Source organism: Mesocricetus auratus, unplaced genomic scaffold (genome assembly GCF_017639785.1).
Source record: "Mesocricetus auratus isolate SY011 unplaced genomic scaffold, BCM_Maur_2.0 Super-Scaffold_100010, whole genome shotgun sequence".
Lineage (NCBI taxonomy): Eukaryota > Metazoa > Chordata > Mammalia > Rodentia > Cricetidae > Mesocricetus > Mesocricetus auratus.
The window spans coordinates 14,101,817-14,120,453 of NW_024429194.1; the positions used below are offsets into that span (position 1 = coordinate 14,101,817).

An 18,637-nucleotide genomic window follows, 5' to 3' on the forward strand; every position below is an offset into this window, starting at 1 on the left:
TAATACAAACCATAGATTACACTCACTTTGTATAACACACATGAAGAATCCACAAATGGGAAAAATTTTAACTGTAGCAGAGATGTGAGTATGAAGTTCACCCATGGGTATGAGTATTTGTCTCTAGTTCTACATTTGTCATTCACATGTTCTTCCAGAATATGTAAAGCCCACCAAAAATTCATCTTTATGTTAGGAACAGAATAAAAGGGTATTACTCTAAATGTGGTTTTTTCAAGTTAACAAGTATATTTGTATTCTTAGTATCCAGTAAAATCTAACCAACAAAATGAACAAACTAACAAAAACCAGAAGGTATTACTCTAAATGTGTTTTTTTCAAGTTAACAAGTATATTTGTATTCTTAGTATCCAGTAAAATCTAACCAGCAAAATGAACAAACTAACAAAAACCACTAGTTCATTCCTGGCATCATCTCACTTATCTGAAGAGTAAAAGTAGAGACATAAATGTGTGAAATATCCTACCACGTATATGGTTCTGATGGGAAAAAGCAGGCTATAGAATAAGAAGGAACTGGAGTGGAGAGAAAAATGTGGTGATATTTTCTTTTTGATCTAATAAATCTTGCCTGAAGATCAGAATGCAGAGCTAAGCCACTAATTAGCCACACACCTAAGTGACTAGTTAGCCACACACACATATTAAACCACTAGGAAGCCACACACCTAAGCCATAGAGGTCAGGTAGTGGTGGCCACACCTTTAATCCCACCACTTGGGAGACAGAGGCCGATGAATCTCTGTGAGTTCAAGGCTACTCTGGGCTACATGAGAGTGAATCAGTCTAAAAGAAAACAGGGCTCACAACTTTAATCTCAACACTAGAGAGGAATATAAGGTTGGAATATAAGAGCTCATATAAATCTGAGATTTTTGGTGCAGAGCATTGCACTGTGTAGTTACTCTGAGGACAGGATATCCTCCCCCCACCTTTGTTCTTAGCCTTGGTAGATGTGAGAACACTCTAATGACTTGGTTGCTTTGCTTTTCTGATCTTCAGCTTGAACCTCAACCTCTATCGCTGGGTTTTTATTAATTGTGCTATAAGAAAATAGGGGTGGGTTTGGTCAAAACATATCATATGCATATTGAAATTCTCTGAATTAGACAAACAGAATTGATGATATATATGTTTTGTTTTGTTTTGCATTGTTGTAGTTATGTGTTTTGGTGGACAGGGTCTTCCTGAATAACCACAGTTTACCTCAATGCTGTCCTCTTCCTCAATGTTTTTGGTGCTGTGATAACACTCAAATGTGCAATTGATAGGGTGGTTTGAAGATGGAAAGGAAAATTGAGCTAAAAGGGGGAAAGTGTAGAAAAAAGCATGTAATAGTGATATTTAGAGTTAATATGTTAGAGCATTTTGGGGAAATATTTAGCTTTGTTAAGAGGGTGAGAATTGTCACTTCGTTGGAATATGGAGAAATCTCAGAATATATTCAGACTTCCCATTTGGGTGATTAAAAGATCGATAACTGTAAACTAAACTATAAAATTCCAGGAGGTGAAAATGGAAAAGAACCCTCTGTTGAGTTAGTGAAATGAACCCAAGTTTAGTCCTGTGAACTCACATGGCAGAAGGAAAAACGCCTCTTGAAAGTTTTCTTCTGTCCTCCATTTAGAAGATATTTCATGCTTACAGATCAGTAGAATTGATATTGGGGACATGATCATCCTACCAAATACAATCTAAAATTCATATATTATTCACTAATACACTCTATTTGCATTCTTCATAAGACAGGGAGAATTCTAAAATTCACCTGTAAATATAAAATGTTACGACTAGCTAAAGCAGTGATGAGCTCAAAATTGTATGATGGAACTATATACACCTTCAAATTATGCAGCCAAGTCATAGTCACAAAAACACCTTGACACTAGCATAAAGGCCAATATGTATAGTAATGGAAGAGAATACAAGACCCATACATAAACCCATACAGCAAGAGACCTCTGATTTCAACAAAGGTACCCCAAATTTATGTTGCAGAAACTGATGTTTCTATTGAATACAGCCTCTTCAACAAATGGTGCTGGGAAAACTGGAAGTCCACATGCAGAGGGATGAAACTGATTGAAAAACAACAAAAACAAATGTGAAATGAATAAAATGTCTTTCTATAAGAAAACAAACCCATAATGACATTATAAGACAGAAACTATCTGAATCATTTTCTAAAGGCACCCCAGGATATAAACGCAATGTCTTTCTGAAAAGGACTCCAAAAGTTCAGGAATCTGGACGAATAATGGGCAAGTGGTATTTCATCATATTAACACACACACACACACACACACACACACACACACACACACACACACACAAACACACACCTGTGCAGTAAGGAAAATGATTAAGATGCCGGGCGGTGGTGGCACATGCCTTTAACCCCAGCACTCGGAAGGCAGAGGCAGGCGGTTCTCTATGAGTTCGAGGCCAGGCTGGACCGACAGCCTCCAAACAATACAGAGAAACCTTGTCTCATAAAACCAAAAAAAAAAAAAGAAAGAAAGAAAATGATTAAGAGAAGGAGGAGACAGTCAACAGAGTGGGAGAAAATTATTCCTAGCTATACACCTGGCAGTAGATTGATACTCAGAAAATATTAAGAACTCAGAAAAATAAAGCACAAGTAATTTAGTTGACAAATGGTGTATAGATATCCAACAAATACACAGTAGAGATATCCAATAAAAACACAAAGTGTCAAATATATTTAATCAGAAAGTAAATGCAAATCAGAAACACCTCACATTCTGTGTTAATCCAGTAGAATGACTACATTTAAGAAAAAAAATCTGGTGAAGATGATGGAAAGCCATCCTCTTGAAATATTATATGCACCATGGAGAACAATGTGAAAGTTCTTCAAGAAGATTAAAAATAGATTTACTATAAGACACAGTCATAATGATGCAGGGTACATATTTGAGGAATCTCAAATTCACTGAGGCAGTGTTAACAACAGTCAAAAATGGATATCAAAGTTATGATTTGATCATAAGAATTAAACTATGTCAGTTGCTGGAAAGCTAATGAAAATGCAGATCAACAGATTAAATGAATAAGTTACATTCGCAACAACAACCATTGCATATATTATCCCATTTGTGGAGTTCATTTCTTTTAAGCCATGAACAGAGAAGAAAACTCTTAGGGGACATTAAGGGAATCAGAAAGAGGATGTTGGGGTAGAGATAAGATGATGGAACAGAAAGTGAATACATTGTATGCTCAGACAACATTATTTTGTACAGTTGGTATATATAACAAAATATATTTACTTTACTTATAGGCATATGCCAGGGTTTCATAGTGAGAACTTGTCTTAAAACAAATGAAGACAAAACAAGAAAGAAAAATAAAAATGAAGAAATACTAACTAGGAATATGTTATTAAAAATGCCCATTAAAGAATACAGCTTGTACTCTATGAAGAGTGGGGTAATTCAGAGACATGTAGTTTTTAATGTATGAATTTACATAACTCAGTATTGGAACGAAGAAAGCAATTAAAATGATAGAGAAGGGTGGGAGAAGAGAGAGGAGCAGAAGGAGATGTTTTGGTAAATGAGGGCAGGTATATTAGCATGAGATTCCTGTGCTATTTCTGCTTTATCTTGTTCTGCTCTCCAGAGTATGCATTTAAATTTATATTTAAAATTCTCCAAACAAATACATTTTAGAAAGCCTAATGAACATGATAGCTAAGGATGTTAATTATGACATCACTAATCACAAATAAGGGAAGCCTATTACTTATGGGGTAGATATGATAAAGCCGGCTCGTGTCCTGTGGAAAGTAACTGCAAAGATTAAAATAGATGAAAGGAAAAATGAAGAACTGGGAACGCATGAAGAAAGGGGGAAAAGGAAAGACCTATACTGTGTCTATAGACCAAATTGAACTTTGGTAAACTAGCTAAAAGTTAATAGAATAAATTATGTAATATATAATATATTTGATAATACATAATTCATAGATATATTTATAATATAATACATTATTTATATTTATATATTAAACATAAACATAATGTGTCACTCTATAGGTAATATCTTTGTTATCTGCTTTCAGAACTTTACCTCCCAATTTAAAGTCACTGGGCATGGGTGTGACCTATACAACGTTGAGATTATTTGGTATGTATTTTCAGATAAGTTTAATGTATCAAATTGTTCATATTTATATCTAAATTTTCTTATGTGTTTATTTAAAGTTACAAGTAAGTACTAATGTAAAATAACACAAAACAAGTGAATAGGAAATTTCTTTTGGAAAACTTAGGAGCCAACTAAATACAGACAGAAAGTATGTGAAATAAAAGCCATCCTGTTAAACAAAAGTATGCATCAACTACATTGCCTCAGCTGGAGACATACATTTGTACCTGATGTTATCTTTATCATCTCACAAATGTGGATCTGAGAAATCCTACAAAGCGACTTGGATTTCCGGGACTTCCAATGCCTTTCCAAACCCCTAGTGGTGTTTTTTGTTTTTTTGTTTTGTTTTGTTTTGTTTTGTTTTGTTTTTTTTTTTTTACTAACTGGATCTTTTATAAGCCTGTGAAAGTAGCAACAGCTCTTATCAGTTCATGTTTGCAACAGCTGTGTTATGTCCAAAGGTCAGTATTTTACCACTGTCCTTTCCATTCTCTGGCTCTTAGATTCCTCCAGCTCCCTCTTCTATACTGTCCCCCAAGCCTCTGAAAAGAGGAGAGTCATGGAGATGTCACATCTGCTGCTGAGCCCTCACAGTCATACATTCTCAGTGCTTTGAATAGTCGCAAGTCTGCATCAACACCTGACACAGCAGCAAGCCTTTCTGATGAAGATCAGTGGCCACACAAATCTGTGGACATAAATGCTATTTAGAAATACAGCATCAATATTTTCTTTTCTAGAATGTAGGGATCAGGATACTGATTGCTAGGGTTAATGAACCAATCGATAAGAGTATTACAGAATTTAAATAATGTTTAGGGGATCATGTGTGTGTGTGTGTGTGTGTGTGTGTGTGTGTGTGCATGTGCACACTTATGTTTTAAGCTGGTCAATAGTGTCTTTTTATAAAGAACTTGTAATCATTGACTATTTTATAGGATCAATTCCCGGACCAATACTTTTTCGATTAACAGCAAATAATTCTTGTATTTACTGGGATGTTAATAAATGTGGAATTAGAGGACGTTGTTGGATCTATAATAAGTCGAGAATGGTCTACATACTGTTGGGACTATGTAAGTGATGTGAATTATATAAACTGAAGTAAATAAAATTATTTTTAGGATTTGCAATTGTTTATAACAAGGAAATAATTAACCATGAGTAATCCTTTGATAATCAAAGGCTTATACAATTATTCAGGAATTATTTTATAAACTTTTACCCACTGGAGAACTTTGAAATATATTCCCACATTAAGAAAGGATAGAAGAAGATTATTATAGAGACAAACAACAGAAAATAGTCAAGAAACAGTAAATTAACAAAACATAAATTCAGAAGAAATGGAAAACATCAGAACCAGTTAGAAATTCAAAGCTAACAAAGGAAACACCATCTAGTAAGTCTGTAAATGCTTAGCAAACCAGCCAATTGATGAACAGATGATGGCAATTGGTCATTACATACCAAAAATACTATTTTGCCCTGAAAAAGAAAACTTGTCTCTTTGACAATATGGACAAACCAGATAGATTTCATGTGTGTTATTCCATTTTGATCTATATAAAAAGTTGAATTTGGTATTTTATGAAGTTTATTTAGTCCACAGTTTGGGAGTTTCAAGTTACAAATAGGACTATAATTTTGGAAGGGCCTTTTGGCTGCATCAGATCATGTTACCTGACATGACTTCTGGAACCCGTGTGTTAGAGAGCTATCACATTAAGAGACGGGAAGCTAGAAAACCCAGAGCTCAGGCTCACTGCTTCAGTTGGAAGAAATCAAGGTCAACTGACCTGTAAAATCCATATCCCTAGTGTTCTCTATGAGTCTTCAAGGTGACCTCCCTCTTATAAGACTCATCACCATGGTCTTGACAACAGGATAAAGCTTCCAAGGCATGAACACTCAATCTGCAGCAATCCATGTCTGGCTTCTGAGATACGTGATCTCCTAATGTAAAATGTAATAATGATGACAAGCACAGGATAAACATCCTTAGTCTAAGGGATGTCAGGGACTGGAGAGGAGTACTCATGCCATAGAGAAGACTGACTGAAATCTGGTGCAGCAGACTCTGTATCTGAAAGCTCAGACCTAATCTCCCATGAGCACTGATGTGAAGAGTGCCTGTGATTTGCACTCCTCCTACAATTGTCTCCGATACTGCTTATTACTGCTAGTGGCTCCAACTGTCTATTGTCCACTGTAGAGATTCACTTCCAAAGCTAAAGTTGGCATTGCGCTGTCAGGACAATTCTATGTGGACTCCAACCTTGCAGCAATTTTCGGGCTAGTCTCCCTGGTTTTCCTCTGAGGATGGTGTTGAAGCTGTCAGGAGCCCAAAGCACTTGTATTTTGTTTCCCTGGACAACTAGGATCACTTAGAACTTCTTCCATGTCAGCATTGGGACTTAAGTCTGAGCCATGGCTGCTTAGTGCTACTCCTTTGGAAGCAAGGAGAGAAAGTTCCCCTAAAGAGCAAGCATAGTTAGGAAGCTAACCCTGAAGAATCCTCCCCTGGAAGGGGGCAGACTTCTTCTCCAAAGAGTTCTGAATTGTTCTGAAGACCCTTTGTCATTGTTCAGATGCACAACAGTGCACTCCTGATTAGTCGCAATGATCTCACTAGCAAGTACACACCAGGCCACACTTGTAATTTCTTCCAAACATTTGATCTTGCTCTTTCCTGACCAGGCTATGAACTCACCAACTCTTTCCATTCTGCTTTCCCACAGCATATTCTTATTGTTTTGTTGTTTGGAATTCTGCCTCCTCGGCATTAAGCATGTGCTTTGGTAGTTCCTTGCACTCTTTGTTCTACGAAATTATTCCATTTCAGTCTTTGTGAGAAGGCAACAGAATACTCCAGTCACAGGTTCTTCTGGGATAAAGGTGTGGTTTTGCACCTCTTGATCCCATCTACTGTGGAAAATGGACTCAGAGCAGACTCCATGCCACTGCCATCCACTTTGAATCTTGATTTTCTGTTTCTTTAAATACAGGAAATTTAAAGATATTGTCCGGAAACTTTTCCGTTGCTCTCGGGTGGGTTTCCTACTAGTTCTTCACTCTTTTTGGAAGCACAACTGAGAAGATTTTTCATGATTTCTCCTTTTCTCAAACTTTGTGCTTCCAAAAAAACATTACAATCATTTACTGCTTATAATTTTCACTGTAAAACTACAACTGTGTCACTGGTAAGAACACCTTAGAGGTACTATTCCTTAAGATATGTGAAATATTTCATAAATGGAAAACACGTTGTTGTATTTTTCTTGTAATTTAGCTGGTATCATATAACTGGTATTGTTTTGCTACAACATTTTTACTCTAATTATCAGGGCTTGTGAGGTTTAATTATTTTTATGTAATGCTTGTAATTATCAGAAATTTAAAACAAAATGAAAGCTATAAAAACAATTATATTTCCAATAAATTAATGTTTATGTGTGGAAAGTGATCAATAATTCAAAGACTAAAGCTACTTAAAGCTTTAAGCAAATTTCAGTTTCTATTGACAGATAAATTTGAAAAGATATAATTCATTTATATGTTTTCAAATTAATACAGTTCACGAATTCATGCAACATTACCTTTTGGAGGCTATCTGATGAATATGAAAAATTTTATAAGCACTTTAAAATATTTAACATAGTATTAATTTTCATAATTGGGTAAGTAATATTTTCAGAAATAAACTATGTGTTTCTTCAGTTAAATGACATTATTTCATAAACTTTTGTTTAAAATATAGCTATATTATAAGTACTATTTTTTTAACCCAGGTAGTGCTTGCAAATTGTCCACAACTTTACTTGTATTTTCTGCACTTCGTAAATATGATTTTATGATAGCTGAAAGTTCTGAGAATCTGAACCTGCCTGAAAAGAAAGCAAAAGAAACTAAAAAAGGAAAAAAATAATCTCTGATTTCTTCATTGGTAAGGACTTTATATTTTTTTGTCAATGGAATATCATATTGATAACTTTTAAAATAATAGTGATATACTTACATTTTAAATTATGCTTATATGATTCCCACAAGTTTTGTTATGAGCATAAAAATATAGTCTGTTTTGAGATTGCTGAAGATATTTTAAAACATACACTTTCTTTTTAACTCGTAAGAAATTCCAAGTAGAGGTAAATGCCTTTAATCCCAGCACAGCAGTCACAGGTGAAACTCTGAATTCAAGACCAGCCTCGTCTACAGAGTGAGTTCCAGGACAGCCATGGCTACACAGAGAAATCCCTTTCCCCAAACCAGAAAAATGAAAAAATGAAACAGACTCAAATAAAGGTACATACACACGCACATACACACACACAGATGCAATCACATCATATGATTCCAATTATATAAAATATCTAAAATCTGTAGCAGAGAAAATGGGGTGGGTGGCATTTAAAAGCACTGGGCTGCTCTTCCAGAGGTCCTAAGTTCAACTCTCATCACCTCATAACCATCTATAATGGAATCTGATGTCCTCTCCAGGCATGCAGGAGTACAAGCAGATGGAGCATTCACACAAATAAGTAGATCCTTAAACATATTAGAGGTCTTTTTCTCCCCATTTACTGCAGACGGACGCTTTTCTTTACAATACATTCTCATTACAGTTTCTCCTCCCTCAGCTCCTCCCTCAACTCCTCCCACTTCTTTGTCCCCACCTCCTCTCTAGGCCATTTGCACTCTTTTTCTGTCGGTCATTAGAAAAGAACAGGCTTCCAGCAGACAACAGCCAAGCACGACAAGGTTGGACAAGGCAACCCAACAGAAGGAAAAGAGAACCAGAGCAGGCACAAGAGCCAGAGACCCATTTCCTCAAATAGGTGGGAGTCCCATAAAAACACTAAGCTTAAGCTGTAACCTAAGCAGAGCACCTGCAGCAGAGCCGAGTAGGACCTGTGCTTGCTGCTTCAGTCTCTGAGTTGTCAGCCTTGGCAGTCGATTCAGAGCCTCGTCCTTCCTAGTGTCTTCCATCCTCTCTGGATCTTCCATTCCTCCTCCTCCTCCTCTTCCAGTTTGCCAGAACTCTCAAGAGAGGGATGTGATGGAGACATCACACTTAAAGCTATTTGTTCAAGAACTCTTTCTCTCTGTGTAAAGTCTGGCTGTGGGTCTGAGCATGTTTCTGTCTGTTGCAGGAGGGAGCTTCTCTGATGATGACTGGAGAAGGCACTGGCCTTTGCGTATAGCACATTATCATTAGGAATCATTTCACTAATTTTTTTTTCTTTGCAGTAGTAGTGTTTGCTTTTATCTTAGGTCTCCGGGCCATCTAAAGTCTGGTCATTGGTCACCAAAGCAGGGTTGGGTATGACTTCTGGCTCATGGAGTGGGCCTTAAGTCAAATAACACATTGGCCACCCCGCAAGTTCTGTGCCACCATCGCCTTAGCTTATCTTGTACGAGGACACACTGTACGTCAAAGGTTCTGTGGCTTGAATGGTGTTTACGTTTCTCTTTTGGTTGCCTACAGAGCACCTTCCCACACCAAAGAGACTAGGATGTACGGGTGAAGGCTCCATGTAGGCACCTGCTGGACTTCTCCATGTTCAATGAGTGGTGTGGGTGTTGTCCTCGGCGATGGGGTCCTGCTGAGGGAAACCCATTGTCTTAGCAACAGCCTGGATTATTTGTGGATTTCCACAGAATCCCTTTGATCAACAACTCAATGGAATGCAGCACAGTTCTGCTACTGGAAGCCTTATCTGAGGCAAGAGATAGTCTTTTGTATTCCACTCCTGCATCGCGGGACCTCATTTGGATCAACTTCACTCATATTGGGTAGTTTCGATTGCACTAGTTTTCCATACCATCCCTCAAATGAGAATCAGTTCCAGCTGTCTCTTCTCACTTTATCTCCTTTAACCTGGTCTTGTTCTTCCCGTTCCCATCAACAGCCACCCCCAGTCCACCCATAAAGTCTGTGTTCTCCTCCCAAACAGATCCATGTGTTTCTCCACCCCCCCTTCCCTTCCTCTATACATGACCTCTTTGGGTCCATCGATTGTAGGTTGATTATCATTATTTAATGGTTAATAATCACATATAAGTTAATACATACCATATTTACCTTTCTGGGTCTGTGTTATCTCACTCAGGATGATTTTTTCCCACTATGATCCATGTGCCTGTAATTTAATGATGTCATTTTTTTCAACAGCTGAGTAATACTCCAGGTAATACATTTCTTTGTCCATTCTTTTGTTGAAGAACATCTAAGTTATTTCCAGTTTCTGGCTATTATGAATAAAGCAGCAGCTAACATAGTTGAGGAAATGCCCTTGTGGTAGAATGAAGTGTCCTTTGGGCATATAGCCAAGAGTGGTATAGCTGGACCTTGAAGTAGATCGATTCACATCTTTCTGAGTAACCACCATATAAATTTCCACAGTGGCTGTACACGTTTTCACTTCTACCAGCAATGGAGGAGTGTTCCCCTTACTCCACATTCTCAAGAGCATGTGTTATCAGATGTATTATTGACCTTGGCCATTCTGACAGGTGTAAGATGAAATCTCAGAGTCATTTTGAATTGCATATCCCTGTTGACTAAGAATGTTGAACCTTTCTTGTTTTCCTTAATCATCTGAGTTTCCTTTATTGAGAATTCTCTATATAGAACTGTACCTCATTTTTAATTATATTATTTAGCATTTTGCTACGTAGTTTTTTGAGTTCTTTATATATTTTGATATTAGTCCTCCATTGGACATGAGTTAGTAAAAAACTTTCCCCATGCTACAGGTTGATGACTTGTCCAAATGAAGGTATACTTTGCAGAAGTTTTTCAGTTTTGTGAGGTTTCATTTATTAATTGTTGATCTTAGTGCCTGAGTTACTGGTGTTCTGTTTAGGAAATTGTCTGTTGTGTTAAAATGTTGAAGGCTTTTTTCTCCCTTTTTCTTCCATCAGGTTCAATAAGTCTGGCAATAAGTTGATGTCTTTGATCCATTTGGAGTTGAGTTTTGTGCAGGGTACTAAGTGTGGATCTATTTGCATTCTTATACATATAGATATCCACATTGAACAGCACTATTTGTTGAAGATACTGTATTTTTTCCAGTGTGTATTTTTGGCTCCTTTATCAAAACGCAGGTGTCCATAAGTGTGATGATTCATGTCTGGGACTTCAGTTAGATCCTACTGATCAATGTATCTATTTTTATGCCAATACCATGTGATTTTTATTACTATATCTTTGAAGTACAACTTGAAATTGGAAATGGTGACATCTCCAGAAGTTCTTTCATTTTAACTATCTTGGCTTTGTTTGTTTGTTTGTTTTCCATATGAAGTTGATAATTTTATTTTCAAGTTCTATGAAGAATTGTCTTATAATTTTGATGGGGATTACATTTAATCTATAGATTGCTTTTGATAGGAAGACCATTTTTTATGATGTTAATACTACCAATCTGTGATCATCGGAGATCCTTTCATCTTCTGATGTCTTCTTCAAATTCTTTCTTTAAAACCTTTTAAGTTTTTAATTTCATAAAGTTTTCACTTTGGTGAGAGTGACCTAAAGATATTTTACATTATGTGAGACCATTGTGAAAGGTATTATTTCCCTGATTTTTTTCTCAGTCCATTTCTCACTGGTATGTAGAAGAGCTACTGCATTTTTTTTCAGTTAATTGTGTATTCAGCCACTTCTCTGAAGGTGTTTATCAGCTGTGGGAGTTCCTGGTGGAATTTTTAGGGTCATTTATCTATACTATCATGTCATCAGCATATAATGATATTTGGACTTCTACCTTTCCAATTTGTATCTACCTGATTTCCTTCAATTGTCTCAAGCTAAGACTTCAACTGCTATATTGAATATGTATGGAAAAAGTGAGCAAACTTCACTTGTTCCTGATTTTAATAGAACTGCTTCAAATTTCCCTCCACTTAATTTGATGTTGGTTATGGTTTCTATAAACTACTTTTATTATCTTGAGTTATGCCCCTTGTATCCCTTTCTTTCCATGACTTTTATCATGAAGGCATATTGGATTTTGTCAAAGGCCTTTTCCACATTTAATGAGATGACCATGAGTGGTTTTATCCTTTCAATTTGTTTATTTAGTGGATTACATTTCTTTATTTTTGTACATTGAACTATTCCTGTATCTTATGGATAAAGCCTATTTGATCATGGTGAAGGATCTTTTGATGTGTTCCTAGATTTACTTTGTAGATATATTGAATATTATTGCATCTATGTTCATAAGGAAAATTTCTCTCTACTTCTTTCTTTTGGGGATCTTTATGTGGTTTGGCTTTCAGGGTAAATACGGCCTCATGAAATGAGCTTGGCAATATTTCTTCTGCTTTTGTTTTGTGGAATAATTTGGGGAATATTGGTCTCAATTCTTCTCTGAAATTCTGTACAATTCTTCACTGAAACAACCTGGCCCTGGGAATTTTTTGACTGGGAGACTTTTAATGACTGCTTCTATTTCAATAGGATTTAATATGGGTATTTAGATTATTTATCTGGTCTTGATTTAAATTTGGTAAGTGGTACCTATGGAGAAAATTACCCATTAGTTTAGATTTTTCATTTTGGTGGAGTTTTCAAATATATCCTTATGATTCACTGTAGTTTTACAGTGTCTGTTGTTGTATATTTTCTTTTTTCTTTTGTTAATTTGAACATCTTCTTTATTCTTTTAAGTTAGTGTCAATAAGGGTTGGTCTATTTTGTTCATATTTCAATGAACCAACTCATTGTTTCAATGATTATTTGTGTTCTCTTTGTTTCCATTTTATTGATTTCAGCCTGGGATTTGATTATTTATTGTCTTCCACTTCCCTTGGTTGTTGTGATTACTTATTTTGTTCTAGAGCTTTCCAGTGTTGTTTTAAGTTGGTAGTATAAGATCCCTGCAGTCTTTTTTTATCATTTTTTATTTTAATTTTAAATAGCTTGTTTTACATGTCAATCCCAGTTCCCTCTTCCTCCCCTCTTCCAGCACTCCCCTTCCCCCCCCCTCCCTCCCACCCTATTGCCAAATCCTTCCACATAGGGGATATCTAGAGTCTGTCACTTTACTCTTGGTAGGGTCAAGGCACTCCCCTAAGAGTCCAGGCTGAGAGAGCATCTCTCTTTGTGCTATAGGCACCTGAAGACAGTTTGTATACCAGGGATAGACACTGATCCACAGCTCAGGGCCCCATAGGTTGCCCAGGCCTTCTCACTGACACTCACATTTGGGGGGGTCCAGATCAGTCCCATGCTGGCCTCCCCACTGTCGGTCTGGGGTCCAAGAGCACTCCCCTGTTCAGATCAGCTGTCTCTGCTGGTTTTGCCAGCCCATTCTTTGCCAATTTGCTCATCACTCCTCTCTCTCTGTCACCGGTTGTGGTGGCGCACGCCTGCAGTCTTTTTTTGTTGTTGTTGTTTTAAGCAGGTGCTTGGTGCTGTGAACTCGCCTCTTAGAACAACTTTCATTGTGTCTCATTAGTTTGGGTAAGCTGTGTGCTTAAATTCACTGTTGGTGGCATTGTAGAATATTATTTTAAGGTGTGTTACATTTGTTTATGCTCTGGAACATTTGTTTAACGATGCAAAGATGTGTTTGATTAAATAAAATTTACCTGCGGTCAGGAGACTGGGTCAGCAACTAACTGACAGGCTGTTGTTGGGAGGAGTCAGGTGGAGAAGGGTTTTTAAGGAGAGGCAATAAAATACACAAGGACTTCTTGGGAGACTGGAGGAAATGAGCTAGGTGAGTTACTTGCTATTCACCCTCTCTGGGAAGCAGGATTCTACCTCAACCTTTGACTACTGATTTCTTTTCCGGACAGAGATTTAAATAAGTTTCCTTAGTAGCTTTGAAAGAGTGGGTGCCTGAGTGAACAGAGCTCCCTCAGGCTTAGGCTCTTGTAGCCTAGCTGCTGTGGTAGCTTCAGGGTGGCAGTTGCTGAGTAGGATAGATGTAGCTTGAAAGGCAGAAACAATTAAAGAAAATTACAGGGTGGTTTGAAAGAAAATGTGCCCTATGGGGAGTGATATTATTAAGAAATGTGGCCTCGTTGAAGGAAGTGTGTCAAAGTACGGGCTTTGAGGTCATGTATGCTCAAGCTAGGCTTTATGACATAATTTTCACTTTTGCTGCCTTTGCATCAAAATGTAGAACTCTCAGCTCCTTATCCAGCACCATGTCCGCGCTCATGATACCAAATTTCTTACCAGGACAATAGTGGACTAAACCTCTGAAGCCAGTCACAATTAAATATTTTCCCTTATAAGAGTTTCTATGGTCATAGTGTCTCTTCACAGCAATAGAACTCTAACTAAGACACATTGCATTATAGAAAGTCTTCAATTCCTTTCTTATTTCTGCATAAACTCATTTTTCTTTCAGTAGAAAGGTGTTTAGTTTTTAGGAGCTTGTAAGCTTTCTGTTGTTTCTGTTTTGATGATATATGTTAATCTGTGGTGGTATGGTATGGTACAGGGAGCTATTTTAATGTTCTTGTATCTGTTGAGCCTGCTTTGTGTCCACACACATGGCGAATTTAGGAGAAAGTTCCATCAAGTGCAGAGAAGAAGGTATATTCTTTTGGTTTGGGCTGAAATGCTATATAAATATCTATCTCCATTCAGTTTATAATGTCTAACACCTCCAGTACCTCTCTTCACTGCACTTTTGGTTGGATGACCTGTCCATTGATGAGAGTAGGGTATTGAAGCCTCCCACTATCAGTTAGTGAGGGTCAATATGTGAATTAAGTGGTAGTCATGTTTCATTTACAAACTTGGGTGCCCTGGTTTTTATGGCATAGATGTTAATAATTGAAATGTCATCTTGGTGAATTATTTCTTTATGTACTACCGTTCCCTACTTCTTTTGATTAGTTTTAGTTTGAAGTCTGTTTTGTTAAATGGTAAAGGGGCTTTACCAGCTTGCTCCTTAGGTTCACATGCTCAGACAATCCTCTACTAACCTTTAACCTGAGGTAACATCTATCCTAGAGAGATGAGGTATGATTCTTAAATGAAGTAGAAAAGTGGGTACTGGTTTTTCATCCATTTTGTTAGGTTGGGTCTTTTTGCTGGGGCATTGAGACCACCAATATTGAGAGTTATCAGTGACCATTGGCTGTTGATTTCTGCTGTTTTTTTCAGGTGGTTGTGTGTTTGTGTGTGTGTGTGTGTGTGTGTGTGTGTGTGTTTCCCTTCTTTTGCTTTTGCTGGTGTGAGATAATTTATTCCCTGTGTTTCCATGGGTGCAATAAGCCGCCTTAGGTTGGAGTTTTCTTTCTAGCAACTTCTGTAGGACTGGATTTGTATACAGATATTGTTTAAATTTGGCTTTATCATGGAGTATCTTACTTTCTCCATCTATGGTGATTGAAAATTTTGCTGGGTATTGTAATCTGAACTCACACCTATTATTTCTTAGAGTTTCAAGTACATCTATCCATGACCTTCTGACTTTTAGAATCTCCAGTGAAAAGTCAGGTATATTCTAATAGGTCTGCCTTTATGTGTTTTTGACACTTTTCTTTTGCAGCTTTTAATATTCTTTTTGTTCTCTGTGTTTAGTGTTTTTATTATTATGTGGCCAGGAGTCTATCTTTTCTGATCCAAACTGTTTGGTGTTTTGCATACTTCTTGTACTTTTATAATCATCTCCTTCTTTAAGTTAAGGTTTTTTCTATCATTTTATTAAAAATATTTCCTGGGCCTCTGAACTGGGAATCTTCTCCTTCTTCCAGTCCTACTATTGTTAGGTTTGGTCTTTTTATGGTGTGCCAGATATCCTGGATGTTTGTGTCAGGAGTTTTTTTAATTTAGTATTTTCTTTAACTGATGTTTAATTCCTTTTTTGTCTCCAGTGACTGAAATTCTTTCTTCCATTTCTTTGATTCTGCTGGGGAAGTTTACTTTTGTAGTTCTGCTTGAAGTCCTGAATTTTTCATTTTCAGAATTCCCTCGGTTTGGGTTTCTGATCTTGAACAGTTTTCTTCATATCCTTAAACTGCTTGTTATTTTTCCTGGAGTTTTTAAAGATATTTATTTGTTTCCTCTTTAAAGACTGCTATCATCTTCATATATTGGTTTTAAGGTCTTTTTCTTGTGCTTCAGCTGTGTTGGTATATTCAGAGCTTGGTGTAGTAGGATACCTGGCCTCTATTGGAGTCATATTGCCCTGGATATTAACTGTTTGTTTTACACTGCTGTCTAGGCATCTGAAATTGGGATGATTATAGTTCAGTGTACTGATTTCTGGATTTGTCTTTATTGGATGGGTGTTTTGTTCCTTAGTTTCTGTTTTGTCTATGGGTTTTCAGAAAGTTTGATGCCTGTGTGTTGCCTGGTAGGAAATTTTCTTTAGACCTGAAAATTATGATCCATGGAGAATGTATTTCTGGGTATTGGGAGCTGACACTTAGAATGGGATAAACTACGGATCTTAGGGGTTTTTTGAAACAGGGAGGAAAACAGAGTGATCATCCAGGATCTGCTTATTTCATATACCTTGAATTGTGGGGGGGACAGGAGGGGGTACAATGAAGATAGGTTACACCAGATATTCTTCTGTACTGCTGGGTATGAGACAGGGGTTTGGATCTAGAGTAATAGAAGAAGGGGAGAAAAATCTATAGACAGTCGATCTTTTTCAGGAGTGGTCTGAGGGTTAGTGAGGTCCAGGATGTGCTGGAGTTACAAGCTGGGATAAAGGAGAAAATGGAGAGAGGGAGGAATTTTAGGACTTTTTCTCTCCTTCTACCATGTAGGATCCAGGGATTGAACTAAGATTATCAGTCTTGTTGGCTAGAGCTGAACCTGTTGAACCATCTATCCAGCCCCTAATATCTATTTTTTGTTACTTTTTATTTGGCACACTGGTAATTGTTTACAACAATTCTATAAATTAAATTAGATATTTCACTATAGATCATATCATGAAAATCAGACTGGACTTCCAAGATAGATCATTTTAATCTTTAAGAGTAAAAATTGTATTCATTGATGATTTGACATAAAGAGATTACTCCAGAAATCTGCAGTATACATTTTCTGTGGCTTTTTATTTTAGAAGTCATAAAATTTAATGTCATCATATGTCTGTCTTACTGTCACCTGAATTTTATTAACAGTGCCTGGTAACTTGAATCAATTGCCAGTTTTTCTCAAGTTAAAATAAGCTTCTAAAAAGATTTTAATTTTTCATAAATTATTGTACATTAATTAATAAATTATATTTTCCAAATACTATAATAAAGTGACTTTTTATAGCAAGAACAAATAAGCCAGTTTTCCCTGCTGTTTCTCTGGATGCAGTGATAATCTTAATATGCGTTTGCATGGAGGGCTGGCTACATCCCATGACCATGACAGGCAGAGGAGAGTGTGAAACAGGAAATAATCATTGTTACTCACACTCCTTTAATTCAACATGCAGTATGAAAAATCTATAACCTCGTTTTATCTGAAAGTTGACTGACTCTTTTTGGTTTAAACCTGCAGGACTGGAGAACCTGTGAGAGTCCACATTCTAAGGACAACAGTCTATCCTTTGAAGATTTCTTACGATTTCTGGCCAGGCTATAAATCAGAAGAGAAATTACAGCAGAAAAGTACCTATGTGTATCTTCATTTTTACAATAAATAATACTCTTATGAAAGATTTCTGATTGTGTTTTATGGATTAGGAATTTTTCCTTTGTTTGCTTTTTGTTTTTCAAGACAGGGTTTCTTTGTATAACATCCATAGCTATCTGGGAAACTAGCACTGTAAACCAGGCTAGCCTTGAACTCACAGAGATCTGCATGCCTCAGCCTCCCTAGTGCTGGAATTAAAGGCATGTGCCACAACCACCTGGCTGAATTAGGAATTTCTTCTTAGTTTTATTGTGGGGGAGCCCATTCCTCCATGGAGGGATATTCTCTTAGCCTAAATACATGGGGGAGGACCTAGGCCCCACCTCAAATGATGTGACACACTTTGATGATCCCCCATGGAAGGCCTCACTCTTCCTGGGGAGTGGCTAGGGAGTTGGACGGGGTGGGGGTTTGGGGTTGGTGGGAGGTATGGGAGGATGGGAAGGAGAGGGAAATGGGATTGATATGTAAAATAAGACTGTTTCTAATCTAATTTTTCTAAATAAAAAATATCAAATGAAAACAAAAGAAACAGATTGGCAGGATGAAGAATGTGTATTTTCCCACCCAAGTATATGAACCTATATATAGATCACTACAATCTATGTAAAGGCAGACATGCCACCAGGCCTCTGTCCTGTTAGCACTCATGTCGTGAGATGTAAAGCAGTGACAATAGAATTCTGGAAGTCTAGCACATGCAATGGTGGCAAAAGAAGAGACCCCCTGCTCAGCCAAAGAGGAAGTCAGGGGTCAACATCTCAGTTTGTTTTTTGATGTCACTTGTAAAAGGGACATGTAGGTTGTTTCAAGTTTCTG

The 18,637-nt window shown here is 37.1% G+C and overlaps 1 protein-coding gene across 4 annotated transcripts in view; it reads left to right on the forward strand.

Annotated features, from left to right (window-relative positions):
• Positions 1 to 17,832, forward strand: part of LOC101841903 (solute carrier organic anion transporter family member 6A1) — a 76,956-nt gene extending 59,124 nt beyond the window's left edge. For all 4 annotated transcript variants that reach the window (XM_005077224.2, XM_040752769.1, XM_040752770.1 and 1 more), the window contains 4 exons: positions 4,109 to 4,173; positions 5,136 to 5,273; positions 7,989 to 8,143; positions 17,684 to 17,832. In XM_005077224.2, the coding sequence (XP_005077281.1) occupies positions 4,109 to 4,173; positions 5,136 to 5,273; positions 7,989 to 8,125 (340 nt within the window). In that variant the 3' untranslated portion in view covers positions 8,126 to 8,143; positions 17,684 to 17,832. The remainder of the gene's footprint in view (positions 1 to 4,108; positions 4,174 to 5,135; positions 5,274 to 7,988; positions 8,144 to 17,683) is intronic.
• The last annotated feature ends 805 nt before the right edge of the window (positions 17,833 to 18,637 follow it).